Here is a 19,306-nt window from a genome sequence, read left to right as displayed (position 1 = left end):
AAATAATGAGATGAACCAGAAAACAGCTTCTTGTGTTATTTCCTGAGAAGTCTGCCAAAGCTTTACAGAGGTTTTCAGTCTCTCTGGAGTTTTATGGACTCCACTGGAGGGGGAGTTTTACAGACCACACCCATTTTTATCATAAAATCAAAGAATTAAAAGATTTAGCATCTATTCAGTTGTGTTTCTACTACTTTGTTTCATAAAATGGGCGCTTCTATATAACAGAGCAAACTCCAAAATGAAGAAATTAATTCAGCGCTGTTCCACTCTCTCAGCTCTCCACACGTATTTTGTTTACAAATAAGGGCCCTCTCCTCCACACACTCTAACATACCCTTTTTGTACCTTCCCAGTTAAACAAACAATTATTTTTTTTTTTAAAGCATATAAGTTATCCAGCTTACAGCAATAGGGGTATAGGCACATCTGTTAGTTTAAAGTGGATAGTACTCACCTTTCAGGTTTGAAACACAAATCAAATTTGCTCAGATTCAATGAGGTTCAAGATGTTCTAGATCAAAGTTGGGCCAATTTCTATGTAGTTAGTTGGAATTAGGATTCCCTACAGGTCTAGGAAGTTTGATTGACCTTTTCTGCAGTCTTTGACTCCAGTAATAACAAGAGATGCTCAAGAAGAGGGGGATCCATGTGGGTTAAAGCCAGAGAAATTGTACATGTGAGATGGAGCCATCCATGTTTTTGCCATGCATTATGCTCTTGGGAAGGTGAGCTGGTACCCCACATTGATACCATGACTTCACAATAGAATCCTGTAAGACAAGGTAGAACTTGTCAGTTTTCTGTAGATCTTTGTTGGTGAGCATGTAAGGCAATGAACATGAAGAAAAATTGAGTTAAAAGTAAATGGATTCATGTTCAACTCTGATAGGACTTGTTTAAAAGTTTTCTGTGGTAGAGAAATACTTAAGCTGGAAAGCTAGCATCGCAGAAGGACTGACATTCTTTTCCCCCCCAAATAACCTTACTTCTACTTTCTTCACCTCCAAAAAATAAAATAAAAATAACTGTTTTCGCTGAATAAAGAGGCCATGTCATGTCCTATTAGCACTTCCTGGTAGGGAAAATTACAAAGGGAAATATTCCTTCAGAAGCATTCTAGGAATCAATTTGTTTTAGTTTAGCTCGTGGAATAAGTACGTTTTCTTCTGCAACTTGGATGTTCTGTCCACCACCAGTCCCTCCATTTCAATTTTCTTCTTCTACCCATAGTTCCTTCATTATGTATTCTTTGCAGGGGGGCTTGGCACAAGGGAAGCAGCTCAGATGCAGTCCTCAGTTTGCGTTTAAGGCACAAATGTCACATTCTTTAATCTCTACCCAAACTGGAAGAGAGTGGCTGTGGCTTTCTGAGCCTGTGAAAGTGAGCTGTGTTGAATGTTGTGTATGATGGACTAAGAGTTTGTCAGTCTCTGTCTCCTCGGCCTTTTTCCAGACCCTTTCACTAGATAATACAACTCAGTTCAAAAAGTAAATTAAGTTTCTGAATGAGCTGAGTGGATGTCATTGAGAACTGGTACCCATCACATAACCAAGGAACAATGATAATTTGTACTTTCAAGGACTGCATATGCAATTGGATGGTTCACCAGGCTCAGAAATACTCTTTATGTTAGGGACAAAACACTAGAAAGAAAACTTTTCTCATGGTACTATTTGATATTGTCATTAACAAATGAATATATCCATAGAAGACCTTTAGGAACTGTGCTGACAAAAATATCCAGATGATTTTTTTCAACTTATTTCTGATGTTTTATTTATTATCGTCTCCTCCCCCAAACTGTACTTTGGTAGTATGACTCTGGTGCTATTGGTAGGTGGTTATCATCTTTCTTCTACCTCTCATGGGGGACTTCAGAATTTTAGACTTTATGACAGCTTCTCACAAGAGTTTCTAGAGCAGGCTGCTTGCAGTGTTCTACATGTACTGCAAAATACCTATTTCTCTACTTTATTCCTGAAGGAACGGAGAGCCAGTTCGTGGAGGGATCTTATAATCATCAAGATATCAATATTCAAGTGAGCAAATTCATGTTCTCAAAATAAGAAATGTAGTTGACCTTAATCTTTCTACCATGAGCTCTGCTCTTAACTTCAGGAGAAACAGTTCTCAGATTTGAAGTAATTAATTCCGTATCAGACCTAAAGTAGGCATGGAGGTCTCCTGACTTAATTCCCTATTGAATACAGCAACTTAAAATGCAAACAGAAAATCTATAAATAAAATTGGAGAAAGAGTCACTTAAGGAGATGTGTATAGTGAAATGCCTTAATTATAGCTCGGTAATCTGAAATATATAGAACCTTATTTACGGTAACTCTGCTGGCAGTGTTTGCTTATTAACTACTCTAGTCACTTAATGGGTAACAATGAATGATTATATACAATACCAGTCAAGTGAAGCAAAGTAATATGAAATAAGTATTTTGTCAAATGGCCACTCACAGTCAGGTGCTCAGAGCTAGTTGCCAAAAATTTGGATAAATTGAAAAATAAGCTCTCGGAAATCATACTTTTGGTAAACAAATAGGCAGCAGTGAGTTTTCTACTACAAGTATATAATGTCTGTGCCACTTTTCTGTTTTCAAGCTTCTAAATTGGAAAAGCCATACTGGGGTAGAAATCTCCATGTGGAACCCTCATACAAACACTTCATCTTCATTACAGAATAGTCAATTTGTGATAAAGGGACAGCAGTTTACAAAACAAATGCCTATTCTTCTTAAGTTACAAAGCCCTGTTGTTTGTTGGTCTTCTGAATTATCACTGCCTATCTGACTATATTCTCCTTACTAAGTACAGTGTCAAAGGTATGTCCTTACTTCAAAGAAATTTTTAGTTTTTTTTTCAAACAGAAGAAGCCTTGTTGGCATAAGAATAAGTAATAGCACTGGCAGCAAGAATGACATTATATTCTGTTGCTGCACAGCAAACTTAACACTCTGAATAAATTGTTGACTTTTTTTTGTATGTACAATATTAATTGCTTCCATTGAAGGGACACCATTCATCTGTAACATTTCATCCAACAAGCTTTTTCCAGAAGACATTATCAAGTTTCCTCTCCAATATGCATTCCATATAGTCACTCTATTTCAATTACTGTCATATGGTGTGAACACGGTATATATAGAAATGTAGGCCACTTGGGCAGTTTTCCAATTAAAAACTCTTCATTTGTAAAGAGCAGGCAATCTTAAACGCACAATGATTTTTTTTTCACAGAAACTTACAGATCTTATTAGCCTCTGATACAAAGTGTCTATTGATAAGTTCCTACAGTTGCATCCTGTAGAAGGATTGTCTCCTTGGTAAGGCATAGGACAAAGGAGACATGAGGTCTAGGCTCTAATCAAGAGTTTCCTACAGACTTCCTGTGTGACCAGGAATGGTCAGTTATGTAACAGGTGCTGATTCTCACCTTGCTAACATTTGAATAGCATTATCCACTGATAGAATTAAAGAATGCTTTTGAGAGAACACTGAATTTATTAGAATTTTTAGAGTACTGTACCATAGTTATTGATTATATTAACTTTTATGTGAAAGACAAATAACAAATAGCTAGCTGCACTTTAGGTAAAGTGATTTCCTACCCATCAAAATTAGTTTCTAACAAAACTCAGAGCTACCACAAATTGGTAGCACATATCTTACTTTATCCACTGTTTTATAAGCAAAGCAATAATTATTTTGAATGTACTGCATTGATGATAGAAGCCTTTATTAGTCCAGATGCAGACTTAGAAGTCATTCAGTTTTTCAGTGACCTGGACTCCAGCCTTGTTTCTGGGTGCCAAGGATCCCCGGTTGGTCATACCATGGAAGGTCAAAATAAGAAAAGAACTAGTGCATTCAGCCTGGCATAGGCAGAGCAGTCCTGTTGACTACAGTGAGATTATTCTAGGGAATAAGGGCTGTGGGGCTGGAACCAGGGAGATCAGCTACCAGAATCTTATTTTATGGAGACTTGTGGTTACTGATTCTAAAAGTAGTGTTTTTATAATATGAGAGAGATGGTGGTTACAAGACTGTTTGTAACTTGCATGCATGAAGCGTATAAATGAAGCCTTGTTCTGTTTGTGAATGCTTTACAGTTTTTCTAATGAGAACTTGTTTTTCTTAACGTTTCATTCTAAGGAAGTCTCATATTTTCTAAGGCTAGAGAGACTATTAGATTGTCTAGTCTGACCAAACAAGATGTGGAATATTATTGGGCATAATCAATTCTTTGTCTAAAGTTCATCTTCCACAAACACTTCTGATCTTGACTAAAACATCAAGAGACAGAATCCACTGTTCCTTTAGGCAGTTCCTCCAAGTGTTACTGACACCCTCCGCTTAAAAGGAGTGTATTACTTATCTATTAATTTGACCAGTCTTAACTTTTAAGTATTTATTGTTCTTTCTTGATTCATGGCTTATTTACATCTCTTCTTCCCCTAGACTCAATGCTGAGCAAAGCTAGGATGTGAGTTTTCAAAGGAAAAGTTGGTTACTTTGGGCACACAAAAGAACAGTTTAGCTTTTCAACATTTAGTACATCCACTCTAGTCCCTGTGTGGTCCACAGTTTTGGGGCAAATTCATTCAGCTTGCCATTTTTCACTCAGTGAATAAAGGAAACACTAGTTCAAGTGAGGTCCTCTGCCAGAAGGAGTCTTATGCACACCTCAGCACTGATAGCCAGGGCAATTTTGGGGGGGGAAATTAGAGTGATAAAGATAGGTAGAACAGTAATAATTATCCAACTCTATTCAGAACACTAAAGAACAAAATTAAATAAAAATAAATAAAATAGGTGCATCTCAGGATCTCAAGCTATATTGACATTATGTGAAAATAACACAATGTGAAAGCTAGCAAACTCAAGCAATGAACTGAGTAAAATTTAGTTTCCAGTGGGTTCTTTGTGCTAGGTTTTAAGGGGACTTATTAAATTTGTTTTCATGTACTGTCTTTCTTTTCTGAAATTCTCCCAGTTGGTGCAAACAAATGGCACTTAAAAGTCTTTGCTGAAGTTTTGAATGTACAAATTAATGTGTCCCTTTGAAGTGTTGAACTAGGAATCTTTGAAGGAAACTCAGACATAGAAAAGATGAACATTTGGCATGTGTACCTTTTAGATATATAATGAAGAGAGAGATGAACTTTTTTTTGCATATCCATAAAGAATTGCTACCTATCACTGATCACAGCATCTTTAATTTCTGTAGTTATCTTTTTTCCTACATTGCTACTACTTTTAAAAACCTGTCTTACAGTAGGACGTGTCAAATGTTTAAGTGATTTTTTCTAATTTTTTATTAACTTGTCAAATTAAAAAAAAAAAAAACTGAACAGATCCAAAATTAATTCTTTTTGCCATAATCAAACACTTTGCATGCCTTATATAAGCATTAAATTTGAGGTAAAGAAGATTAAATTTGTATTCTGAATGAGAGATCTCAATTTATACCATGTTTTTCCCCCAGATTATGCAAAAATCAAAGCTATCAAGGCTGTGAAGTCAGAACAGGGCCATTCATGTGTGTATTTTTAATGATGGGTCTCAGAATGACAAAGAAATTGAAGTGTTGAATCAGTCAACAGTTCAAACATTTAAGCACAGTGTTTTGGAAATTCATTACTGAGGTAACTCCACTGAAGAATGAGTTTATATCAGAAACAAACTCATTGCAGTAACTGATTCAGTTTCCAATACAACCTCTCTCTCTCTCCATTTTTTGTTGTTGTTTTTTTTTTAAGAACAGCTCTTAATCTCTAGTGTTCACTAATAAAAATATTTTAATAAGACATAATACAGTAAAGCAAATGTCTATAGGTGTTTGAATCAACTATCTCTGCCTATGTAATGGCTAACACTTTGTTCAACCCTTTTTAAAATTGCTATTAAATCTCATTCTCATTTTCTGTATTAATACGATAAGAATTCATTTTTAGTATACCCTCAAAGCAGTAATGAGCATTGTTAACATGTAACAACAATGCCCAAGGGGAAAGTTTTCAAAGCTAGTCTAACCTTAAGGCCTTACTACTGATGTACTACAGAGTCATCAGGCCAAGAACTGTTAGAGCTAGTCCATTTGGAGAGTTCAGCTGAGTATTTCTGTTTAATACATTGGAAGAATTATAAACGGTTTCGGTAGTGACCTAGGAAGAAGTAGGGATTTTTGTTTAATAGCTTAAGAACAGAGTGGCAATATTATAAATATATTATAAAATATAATATTTTATAATATAAAATAATATTATATATATATTGTATTTATAATATTATTAAATATTATAAAATATTATAAATATAAATATTATAAAAATAACTTTATCTCTTGCTCATTTTAAAGTGTATCATATTCTGCTTTGTTCTGATTATTTTGCTTCCATACAGATTTTTATAAGAGGATAATGAGAAAACATTAACAAGGCATGCAATATTGGGCAGGAGAGCTAAAACATAGTTATTTAGTTATAAACAAACAATAGATGTTACTTTTTAATTGCTTTTTCAGAAGCCTAGTTCTGCCTTCTTGAAGACATATTGCTTATCTTATTAAAAGCAGAATATTATCCTTATTTTATTTGTTATGTATAGTAAAAATAAACTTCTCTAGTGGTAGTGCTTCATTGGTTTCAGCCAACACTGACTTCAACTAAATGCCCTAGTCACATTAAGTGAGTCCAGAGCCTATAGATTGGTTGTATTAATTGTAGTGCAGGAAAATGACCTCCTTGAGTGCTAGCATTTCAGAATGGGTCTTTAGGTTGGCTGTAGGTTGTATAAATGGCTTGAGGAGTCTGTTTGGTATACATACTAAGAGGCTCAAGAATAGTGTATTACAGCAGTGATATGCAATAACTTCATTTTCATTTCACTTTTTGTGATCTTGGTTTCATTACTGTGAAAAGTATAAGGTTACGTTTTAGATGATGGTTAGGTATTTCAAGAGAGACTGACTCCTACACTGTTGAAATTCTACCAGTGAAGCAGAGGTAGAAATGTTCTTTTGTTTGAGTTCATTTTGTCTGTGAAATGAATGCATAGATTGTTGTCATTTAGCCGTCTTGATTCACAGCACTTGGTCACACCGTTGCCCTTTCCTTGGGTATAAGCTAAAGGTCATCATGTCCTAAAACAGCTAAATATGAACAGACAAGTTCAATAATGTCAAAGCCCAAAAATATTGACAGTCTAAGAAATGCACTGCATGTTGTATGTTTCTGTCCATTTTTTTAAATGGTTGGGAATATAGAAGCAATTCTGTTGGTTAAGTAGAAATCAGACCTTTGCAATTGCATGAGATAGATGTTTTTCACCTTTGAGCTGGGCCCAATGTTGCTTTTTAGTAGAATACCTGGCTTGTGTTGTAGGAAGGGACTTTATAAGAGGGCATTCTCACAAGGGACCTCTTATAAGATTTCATTTAATTTTTGCTTTACATTTGCCAAATCAATTAAATAGAGGTGAGATGATGAACCTGATAGCAGGAGGACTAAGTTTGTACAAATCAAGAATGAAGTCTTTATGGGTTTTCTTCCACCTCTCTTTCCAGATTACTCCACTCTTGTAAGAAATCTGTCTTGAGGTATATTCCCTGAACTGAGAAAATGGCATGATTTGAAAATCCATATAGTCCACATACCACCTAAAGATAAGGCTTTCTCCTAGGCTGTTGCATGGGGAAATTATTTCCCCATGCTTATTCAGTCATGGTCTTGTCTGTTTATGTTGTCAAAAAGCTGGTTGATGATTATCCTGTAAGGAGGAATGATTCCTTCCAGCACATTTCTCAGTGACCACTGGATGCATGTTAGATGGTAATGATTCTTGGACACCAGGTTGTGAATGTATTTTGTATAATTAGTGCTTGTGATTCATTCTTTGGACCTAAACTTAAGGCTCAGAGCTGTTTGAGGTAGAGATTTCCCTTCCCAGAATCCCAAGGTAGGGATTCTGTTTGAAAAAAATTCCCCAAAGGCTTACAGACATTTCTGGGAGTCTCTGTCATCTACAAGCCAGTCCCTATATGGGCCTGTCAGTGATCTCCAGCTGGTTCAGGACTACTAAGCGTCCAAACTGACTTTTATTGTTTTTTACCTTTACTTCTGTTGTCTGATACCTAATTTATAGATTCTAAACAAGCTTGAACCTTTCCTGCTGGCCTTTCTGCTTTCGTCTTTTTGTTTGTTTGTTTGTTTTGTTTTGTTTTGTTTTGTTTGTCTCAATTTGTTTTGTTGGCTCTTGAATAGGGAGCAAAAGAAAGGCAAAACTTGATCCACTCTATCATGACCAGAGTCCAATTATGTTGTGCTGTTCCCTAGCCATGTTTCCTATTTTTTAAACAACTGTTGCCCTTCTTATATATTAATTCATACATAATGCTGGCTTGGTTTTCCTTGAACTGCCTGCTGCAGATCTTCTCTGGTTCACACAAACCCTTGTTCTTTTCTCCTTGATGGATTTAGTCTTCTTTTGAAAGAATGAATGGATATGAACTTCAACTGATAAATACATTCATTTGAATCTGTGACTGATTTGTGACTGGATTGTTTTTGATGACTTTTATCTGTAGCTGATTTGCATCTATTTGGCTCTGACTGGCTGGGGGTAAAACATGGAATAAATGAATAAATAAATCTGAGGAAGAGGCACAGAGAGAACAGATGAATGGATGATAGGGAAGGATAGTGAGACTAAACAGAAAGGGATGGATAAACAGTGATTAAGAAGTACAGAAAAATAAGGAATAAGCAGCGATCAAAGTAGAAAAAGGGAAATTAAAATGATTCAAAACTGAAAAGAATAGGAATTCTGAAAAGAATAGAAAGAATGAAAAAGAAGTAAGGACCTGGCACCTGATTACACTTACAGCAGCAGAAATTGGATGCTTTTAATTATGTGAAAGGGCTAGGATTGTTTACCAGTGAAGGGAAGAGTTTGTACAGGAAACCATGGGACAATGTCCAGGGTTGGGATGATGCACACCTTACTCATTTCTTCACCCCTGAGTTGTCCCACACTCAGAACAGTAAATCTTCATTTGATCAAGTTAAGTCTTTGCTATCAGGCTTACATACACTGCTACTGAGAGTTGATAGTTTCTCTTCCTTTTGCACAGTAATATGTGGAATGTTCTCTGTAAGTTTGATTATACTGAATCCTCATTTTGCTCTTTCAAGTTTCTTGGGTTTGGTTAGCATTCCATTGTGCCCTCCAGTCTGACCTTTGTTCTTTTATCAGCACACACAATTAATTAAAAAACAACAGCAAAACAACTAAGTAACACTAACAAGACTGTCTTAGACTAGTCATATTGAAAGTCCCGTGTTTTTTTAGATCAACTTCCATGGTTCTGCATGTTATCCCTTGTCATGTTGCATCTTAGACACTCTGTTGGCACCTGCAGGCACAGAGCACCATTGTGCAGTGTTACACATTACACATGTACTGCACAGTACAAATAATACATAGCATGAGTCTTTGAAACTGAGGCTGTGACCGAGGAATGAAAGTCTTTGTTATTATATTACCTGCTCTCCCAGGCATCTGACTTCTATTTGGCTTCACTTGAATTCCTTGCTATTCACAAAGCAACAGTTGCTGCCCACCATATTAATTTTTTCCCTTTTTATTCAGAGGTCAGTGCAGCTTCCAGGCACTGACAGTTTGCTTGTTTTCTCTCTGCTTCTGACCACTATCCACTAAACTCTTACTATAGTGCTTAATTTTAAAGAGATGACTGTAATTATAAGTATTCACATGCGAATAATCAAATATGTGTTTAAAGTGCCTTGCTGGTTTGGTTTTGAAGGGAAAAACATTCCTAGTGTATCTGTTTTCTATCACAAAAATAGGTCTTGGTCTTGACTGGAACTTCTAGTTGTTAATGGATAGCACATCCCCACGAAAATTTATATATTTATATTGGCTGTATTGTTGCTCCAGGACCCAACTGAGAGTGGACTCTCACACTAAGCGCTAAGGAAAATTTTGATGTTCCCTGCCCCAAACACCTTACAGCCTGCACAAACAAGACAAAGACAAGACGAGCAAGATGAGGAAATGTAAAATGGTAGCACAGAGTCTGATATCAAACATTATGTGAATTTCCAAGTGCTGCTCAATGCATACTATTGTTGGAGATGCTGTAATAGCTGAGGCCTCTCAGGAAAAGAAAGATTGCCCAGTAGCTCGGGCAAGACGTGAAGATTAACTTTTGTTACTTGTTTTGAATCCCTGGACACACATGGAAGCTAGGACATTTCTCATGGTGATGTCTGTCATTTGTCCCGCGAGGAATGAATCACAAAAGTTGACATGAAAATTCTTGTCTTGAAATGCCAGTGTGCTAAATAAAAAATATCCATCAGAAAGACAATATATGATCTACAGTAGAAATTTTTGGAGAGTTATTTATTGATGTTTTTTTGTTTGTTTTTGTTTGTTTGTTTTTTCCTTCTCTTTCTTTTATTTGTCTCTTTTCCTCGTGTGTGTTTTCTTTGTTTATTTTTACAGCAGTTGTATGCTGCCCAACTTGCTGCAATGCAAGTGTCTCCGGGAGGCAAGATACCTGGCATACCCCAGGGTAACCTTGGTGCTGCTGTATCACCTACCAGCATCCACACAGACAAGAGCACAAACAGCCCTCCACCCAAAAGCAAGGTACTGTACCAGGCCTGGCAGCACAGCATTCCTGACAATCAATGTTGATACTTGCATGTATGTTTTTTTTTGTTGTTGTTGTCTGTGTGCCTCTCAGTTGCAGGCACCTTTGTTTTCATGATAGCTCTGTGAAATGAGAGTATTGTTAGTGGGTTCCATTGCCGTGCCCTAGCTATGACACTGTTGTTTCCTCCATCTTCAGTAAAGGGTAGTGGGTGGAGGTGACAGACCTCCTGTGCCAGCACACAACTGTCATTTCCTTTCAGGGCACTAAACCATGGTCAGATTAGCAATCTGGAAAGCAGTGAGGCATCCTAGGGCCCACTGGGAGTTTATGGAGGATCTAGTCTCCAAAGCAATGTCTGTTGTGTTGTGTTGTAGACCACACTGGGATCTGTTCATAAAGGGAAGGGGTCTGATGAGTAGTCTTGGCCGTAGCTGGGCAATCAGGTCTGCACTCATTGAAGAGGTCAAGGTAGTAGCTTGCAGTCACATCTGTGTAACAGTGCCAGTGCATGACCAGTTAGAGCTAGAAAAAGACACAGTATATCCAGTGGAAGAAGATATGCTCAGCATAAACCACAGCCGAGCAAAAGTAACCAGTCAAAATTGAATGGAACTTCTTAGTTGTTGTAAACCAGCTAGGCAGAATTCAGTTACAGAACGCAGGGAAGAAGTATTTGGGTGACAGCAAGAGCTTGATGAAAATGTGCCCTTTCTTTTTGTTAGTGTCCTCTTGCATGCTGTCCATGTCCTTTATTGTGTCGGAACAGATTCTTTGAATTGACAATGGTGTCTTGTTTTTGACCATAGCAGTAAAGCAGCACAGATTAACAATAACCAGACGAGTCAATAATAGCATTGTCAACTCAGGAGATACATATCCAAAGGATAAAATAGATGGTGTGGAACCAGTGGTTGTTGTGTTAATGAACCAAGCTTTAGGTCTATGTTTTCTGCCTTCTCTCCTCAGTAAAGACTTTCTGGCTTCTCAAAGTTTATCCTTGGCTTGGCTTCTTCTTTTATATACTGTAGAGCTAGGATCACAAAGCCATGCAGTGCCTGATGATACTTCTTTTTTTTTTCATGTCTATGGTTAAAAAGAGATTTCTGTGTGTTTTACAAGGGGGGCTTGTGTGTGGCTAGTGGCTTGCTAGATCCACTGCACTTAAAATCCCAATGTTGATTTTGGATCTTTGTGCACAAGCAGAATGTCTGGTGAGATCTAAGGGGACATAGTGTTTATTTTGTGGCAATTGTGGAATTACAAGGCCTGCCATATCTACTGGTAACATCAAGCCCAACCATCTTACTGGCAGCTGTCAAGATCAGCCGTAGTGTTTTATTGCTTTTTCATATTTGTAGGTGTTCCAGTGCCTTTGGCTTGCAGTCCTGTAGGACACAAACAAAACTTATTTGCAAATTGCGGGGGAAAAAAAAAGAAAAAAAGTGGGCCACAGAGAAAGGAAGGGGTCTCCAAAAGGCTGTAAAATTGTACAGCATGAGCCCTGTGATGCATGCTGTTTTCAATCTGCTGTGTGCCAGTTGGAAGCTCAGAGAGAGAGCGAGAGAAAGAGAAAGGATAATGCTGAGAAATGATAGAGTGGCTGTGACCTCCAAGCTCAGCCTGGAAATCCAAGACATTGATTTCACTTAGCATTCCTGCTGAGAAATCCGGTGGAGTTCAGTTGTAATAAAAGAACAAGATTCTGTTCTAATGGTAATGGCGTATGACAGACATACCACTTTGTCTGTCCTCAGCACCAGAGAGAGGAGAATTGGAGAAAGGTCACCTGACCCGCCTGTGGTGTTGTGCGAATGCTATACTGAGCTTTGAACTCCAGCCTAGAAGCACAATTATTTATAATACTAAATGATAAAAGAACCTTTATAGAGCCTACAGTAATTAGAATAAAGCTTATACAATAGTGCAGTGGCCTGGCTTGGAAAACACGCTGGCATATCCCTCATAGTGTCAGAAACTGAAGCTTATATGTTGAAACTAAACGCCTCTGTTGGTGTCTGTGTGGACCCTCCTTGGCTTTTCCAGAGCTTGTTTGTGTTCAACATTTTCATAAATATATTGTTTGCTGATCTTTTTAAATTAATACATATTTTTAGCTGTTGTCAGGGCATATCTGTCTGAATTTCAGAGCCTTTTCTTTTTTTTTTTTTTAACCCCCAGCAGCAACTTGGTTTATGAAGTTAGTTGATGGTAGTCTTTCTCACTGTTACCACATGTCAGATCTCCACAGATGAACAGTTAATGCCTTAGACAAGCTTTCGATAGATGCCGTTTGCTGAATTTTTATTTTCAACCCACAGTTTACACTGGCACAGCTTTGGAAATACACTCAAGTGTTTAGAGACATGGAGACAGCCTTACCTGAGAGTGTGTCAAGCTCCTGGCAAACATCTAGGTCACTTCTGAAAAGCTATGTTTTTTCCTTCTTGTATAGTGTTAAAGTTATTGTGCTGCTCTTTGCAAGGATTCTTCAGTCGGCTTCAGCAGCAGATGGAACAACTGCTGGCTCTAGAAATGCTGAGAAGCATCAGAGGGAGTTTGCCAAGGATCATCCTTTAAATCTAGTAAGACTTCAACACATCCCTGAAACTCCTCTAAGACCTTGGCAACTCCCATTTTGGCAAGTGTTTTATCAGTGGCCCTCACCAGTGTTTGAACATTGTGCTGGCCAGACTAACCTGGCATCTTCTGTTGTCTCACTCGCCTTTCAGCAGATGTGACCTGGAATGGTCAAATTCACTTCCTAGGTTTCTGTACTATAACTTTTAGGAAACCGTAAAGTAGAGATGCCATTATGCTGTGCTGTACACATTCTGTCAAGTTTTGGTTAGGAAATTGAGCTGGTGTCATACATTCTTCCAAGAAGAAATCTCAGTGCCAGAAAAACTGATTTAAGAAACAGAGCTAGTGGAGCCTGTCCAAAAGAAAATGCGTGTGTCTTGCGGAAATGGATTTTAACACAGCTTCTTCTTGAGCAGTTTTAAAAACAGCCGGTATGCTAATCATACCATTCAAATTTCCCAAGGCCTCCTCCACAACCCATTTGAAAGGCAACTGTCTTTTAAGTTTGCCAAATTGTGCTGGATTTCCAAAGTCTGTCTTAAGCACATTTTGCGTTTGATCCTGTAAATGCTTGCATGCTGCTCAGCTGGGTGTTCAAGGTGATTATGCACTCCCAAATAAGTAGGAGAAGATGGGCACAGGTAAAGATAAAAAGTAAGCAGAATAACTTAACCATCCAATCTTGTGATTAACTTCAAGCTTCTTGCTTGTACAAGACCACCCAAGAGGGGTTAAAAAAGCCCACAGTGTTGTAAAGAATATGTTTATCTGAACAGTGACCCCTACCGCAGTACCGGGATCCTCACGGACTAAGTGGCATCTTCATTGTCATCAGGTGAGGTCATCATGCTCTTGAATAAGCACAGCAATATCACCCTCACTTGTAATCAGTCAGGGCTCTTTTCAATCCTGCTTTTGTTCCATGCTTTTTATGTTGCACATATAAATATAGCATCTAGTGCTTGTGTGATGTAATATCCTAGCCCTTTCCATGTAACCTTTCAAGTACAGTAATTCTGGAGTGAATTTTCAATGTAGATTGTAAATGTAGCTAAATGATTCCCAGTATTTAATGGAGCACAGTGCATTGTCTGTAGCATCTGCTGAAAACCAGGAGCAATTCATGGTGAAATGTGACAGTAGAGAATTCCTGGGCAAATTTCTTTTAACCTTGTTATGACCTCAGCCCTAACCCTGCTCACAGTTGTGTCTCCATCAATGGCAACAGCACATGGATTGTGCAAATCAATTTTTTTATTCTTTTCAAATACTTCTGGCAGTGATGTTACTATTTGCTCAGCAGTAGCACCTGGGAGTTGTGACAAGGAAAGGAAATGTGTTTCAGACAAGCCAGAAACAGTACTAAGCAGTTGGATATACACAATCAGATTCTCCTTGGCTGCAATATCCAGACTAATATCACTATGAATCCTTAACCAAAGATGGTTTATTTTCCATTATCTGATCCCTCTGATCACCTAAGTAAATGCTGGTTTGAAAATTTTTCATGTCACCTATAGTCAGCAATAGAATCTTCTTAGAAAGACTTGGAGCTTGCCCCTCTACCACAGCTCAGACTGGTCTTCAAATGGCCAGAGATTCTCCAGGGGAAGTTCTAATTTGAGGAATATCTTCAGGGAATGCTACACCAGCTGCCTCTTGCATCCTGCTTATAATGTAAGAAGGATAGAAAAGGGGCCTATAGTGTGCTTATTACTCCATTCTCACCCAGACAAGGCAAGCCTGGGTATGAAACTGCAACTGAGTCACTGTTGAGTTTCTTACCAACTACATCCGATACCAGAGACAAAATAACAGGAATGTTTGCATATGGGACTGCTAATTCAGACACACCACAGGCTGTGTTATTAAGAAAAATAAGAAAACTATTCACTATGGGGAGCTGTTTGGAGATTTTTCTGTTCCAGTCAAAACTGGTGAGACTGTACTTTCCAGTTTCAGTGGGAAAGCTCTCTTGACTGAGGAAAAAAAAATGAAAAAAAAAAAATGTAAAAGGAGGGAAAAAGAACATGTCCCTAAAATTGCCTAGTAATAAAAATGTCCATCTAGATGATATTTCTGATTCTACTTCATACAAACTGTTGACTTGAACTTCATTTTAGGTGATTACCCTAAGCAGCCCTGTTAGATGAGTATATCTGTCTCACTTTCTCTCATTTCTCTTTCATATGATAATGCAGAATGTCAAAATCCATCCTGGGGAGATCTTGGGGAAAAAGAAAATAGGCTCCATTATGTGCATAGCTGCTTGCCACATGAAGCTATGACTGTTTAAGAAGACTGCTGCTGTGTGCAGGTGATCGAGTGGTGTGACTGTTAGATGGGACCAAACTCTTTCTCTTGTCTGCAAAGTGCTAGAGAGAAGAGGAACAACCTGTCTGAAAGTAACCCATTGCACACAATTATACAAGTAACCCTTGTATACTAAAAGCAATTACTGTCCTCCTTATTAGTTGAAGTGCTCAGCAGCTGCTGAATTCCTATCCAAGCAGCAGGAAATTAAGGCATTCTTACTTTCAGTAACGGGAGTACTGGGGTATTTCAGAGTGAAGAACAAGAGTTATCATTAAAGTAATGCAAGATGCACCATTCCCGCTACAATATGCGGGCTATGTTTACAAAAGTTTTATCTCCAAGATTTGCAAGGCTCTTATTTTTGAGAATTTCTGGTCTGGACGTAATTCTTTATACGCCAGTGATTAAAAATAAAACCCATCTTGTAAATGGATCTATTAAGCTTTTCAGCACCAGAATAGCAGTTAGTGCTAGAATATTATCTATCACTACATTCAAAAGATTATTCAGTGCTTGCATTTCTCAATCCCTTTGTCAGTCCATCAAACAGGTTAGAAATAGCCGCAGGATAATTAAGGAAAAGTTTATAGTATGGATGCAGTGATATATAGGGAGCTGGAAACCTCATCTGCTTTATCTGTGCTAAGCTACTTGGTGCTGTGCTACTTCGTTAGCATCTGTGTCCATTCTTAATGTAGAGTTTGTAGCGAATTACCTCTTTACCTGGAAACCTTTTTCCTTTGCTGCCCATGCTTTTAATCCGAAATATCAAAATACAGAATTGGTGACAGAATCTTTGAGGCTGTTCTCCTCTTCTTTGCTCTCCTTTCTATACACAATATCCAGACATATAAACAATGACTTTTTAAACCATTTGCAAGAGCACAATGAAGTGATGTATGTTAATGGAACTTCTTAAGATGCTATTCTAAAATAGTGTGTGTTCTAAACAATAAAAACAGCATTAATAGCAGTATCTAAAAGGCAGCAGCAGTAACAGTAGGGATTTAAACAGCATTCTCTCTGCCTTCCAACCCTCCCTACTTTCCTAAAAATAAATTAAATACATAGAGGGGCTTCTAGGATTCTTTTTCAGATTAACTCTCCACAGCTCTGTTTCCTGATATCATGTCTCTCTGTCAGGAGCCTGTCTCTCAAGCAGAGTTGCCAGCCAGTCAGCCCTTGTCAGACTCAGTCGGCACTTTTTATAAAGAAAACTCAGAAGAAAACATAACAAAGAAAAAAGGGGGTAGAAAAAAATCTGAAATCAGTGCTCGCAAAACAAAAGCGAGCCACACAAATTAAGCAATACCACAGAATTTCTGAAAGAGGACTTCAGAAATCAGACAAGGAACAACAGAGATATAAAGCAAAATGGTAATGACAGACATGCAATGTGTGCTTCTTACTAGTTCATTGCTGTTCTTTGCTGCTAGTGCCTTCCTTTAGCTGGTATGAAAAAATAAAACATCCACTTTCTTCCAAGTGGGAAAGTTGGGTGGTAGGGGGGTAGCAGGTAGTATTTTTTACCGTTTTTGGTTAAATGAACCATAGCAGTGGCTTAACACTGAAGACCTAGGTATTACACCATGCACTGTTACTTTCAGCCCAGGTCAGTTTCAGAATCCCTGTGTTCAGGAGTGCTGGAACCTGACATTTGGTTTCAGCTCTGTGTCTTCTTCTGTAACTTAGAAAACATCAACTTCGCTGAAGCTGTATGACAAAGCTATCCATTTAGTGTAACTTGGAACAAAGCACCTGAATGAAAGAGCAGCATTTTGAAAGAAGAGACAGGGGGAGTCCCAAACAAGAAAACACTGTCACAGATCCGAGTGGGTTTTTTTGGTAGCATTTTTTAATGCTACCAAGGTAGCTGTTGAGTTGATGTTGCCAGTTGGTCAAGCCATCCAGAAACAGCAGTAAAAGGGTTTAAGGAGAGTGTAAAATCTGGAGCTGCATAATGTAACAGAGAAAAGTTAGATTTTTCTAGTTGTGGTGTTTTTTGTTAGTCATCCTCACCTTTTGGGCGGTTTTATTCAGTGGGAACAGTTGGAAACTACTTAGGAGAGGTTCTTTCTGCTATGGAAGTGGAACCAACCATGAGGAGATATATGAGAAGTTCAGCTTGGGATGTAGCATTCTTCTCTAGTGGCTGTCAGGTATCGCAGTGGACATCTTTCACAGCCCTGCAAAGATGAAGGATCAATACCAGCTCTAAGTTAAACATAGGTAACAAAACCAGCCAGTTATACTAGTATCACAGTAATTTCTAGTTCCCTTCATAATATGAAATTCAAATAAAGTAGAAGTCAAAAGTCCTTTATTCCAGAGAATTATTTTTCTAGAATCTGTGCTGTTAGACTCTCTAAATCAAGACATATGTTTATTCCAGGGTCACATATGCAAAAAAATAGCACTGCAGCCATGTACTGACTTCGTGGATTAGGAGACAGCTTGAAATGGAGCAGAGGATTCTGCTTCTACCAGGTCCTTCTAGAAGGAAACCAGGTACTTCACTTAAGGAATGAAATCTTTCACAGCTTCAGCTGTGATTGGGTATTTTGTAGTATGTGTTTATAATTGAAAGTAAGGTACATAACCTTCTTTGGCAGGGATGTGTATTGGAAAGCAGTGTAGCCATCTTTTACCAAATAAATAACTTCTTTTCATCACAGAAGGTAGGTTTCTGAGGTGAATGAATCAAATTCTAATATGATCAGTCTAGCAGCTTCCAAAAGTTCCTTGCTTTCTCTGCAGAGGAGTGGTTTGCTTCCATGTTACATACTAGGCTTGAAATTATGAAATTAGATCCTCTTGACGCATTCCGGCAGAATGCAATTTAAACTAAGCATCAAATAAATTATTTTTGTGGTAAGTATTCCTGTACTCAGTGTTGATTGATCACCATTTAAAAAGGGAGCTCTACAACTTTTCTTTTTTTTTTTTTTCTTTTAATCTAAAACATTTTGATCTGTAATGTTAGCTGTAGATAGCTGAAGAGAAACAACACGAGCAGCAGAATGATGAAGGAATCCATTTTATTTTCAAATTCAAAGTGGCAGTTTCTTATAGGTTAGTGTTAACTCTAGAATTGTATGAAGTGCTTGGCAAATATTTCACTTAAGTTTGTGAGAACAACACATTTGTTGTACAAAATACATTTTGAATTATTTAGTCTAATATGAAATGGTAGGAGCTGGGATTTCAGAGAAATTGTGTGTAAATCGACACTTTAGAGTGTACTCATTTTCTCAGAGCAGTATAACTACATCTTGTTATTTTATAATGGACAGTTTCCTTGAAGTCCTAGCTCCTAGAATCATGTGAGTATGTAAGAACCCCATTTAAACAAAAAGCTTCAGGCTATCATAGCTGAAACTTATAGTTTGATATGACTGTGTCTCGAAGGCTTAGAAAGCAGCTACCAAATAAAATGAATTTATAAGTTATTATTTTAATCAAGTGACATTAGTTTTCAGTCCAAAATCATAGAAGACTTCATGTTGGCAGCTCTACTAAGGCATAACCATTTCTCAGCAAAATTATGCTTGTTACTGTAGTATATCCTGGTGAAAATGCTTAAAGTACTGTCCAGAGAAAACATTTGAGAGCATCCAAGCCCAAGGAACATTAGAGACAGGCAAATGGAGGCAACAAGCTTTTATTTTTCTTTTTTTTTTTTCTTTTTTTTTTTTTGATGTAATTTGACTGGAGCT

General features: G+C 37.7%; 1 protein-coding gene across 13 annotated transcripts in view; it reads left to right on the top strand.

Moving 5' to 3' along the window:
- SOX5 (SRY-box transcription factor 5) overlaps positions 1-19,306 on the top strand; it is a 657,473-nt gene that overhangs the window by 590,041 nt on the left and 48,126 nt on the right. For all 13 annotated transcript variants that reach the window (XM_035311618.1, XM_035311591.1, XM_035311614.1 and 10 more), the window contains one exon: positions 10,541-10,687. In XM_035311618.1, coding sequence (XP_035167509.1) covers positions 10,541-10,687 — 147 coding nt within the window. The remainder of the gene's footprint in view (positions 1-10,540; positions 10,688-19,306) is intronic.

Source organism: Oxyura jamaicensis, chromosome 1 (assembly GCF_011077185.1).
Source record: "Oxyura jamaicensis isolate SHBP4307 breed ruddy duck chromosome 1, BPBGC_Ojam_1.0, whole genome shotgun sequence".
NCBI lineage: Eukaryota > Metazoa > Chordata > Aves > Anseriformes > Anatidae > Oxyura > Oxyura jamaicensis.
Note: the sequence above shows the minus strand (reverse complement) of the source record. Positions and strands in the feature narration are given on the sequence as shown.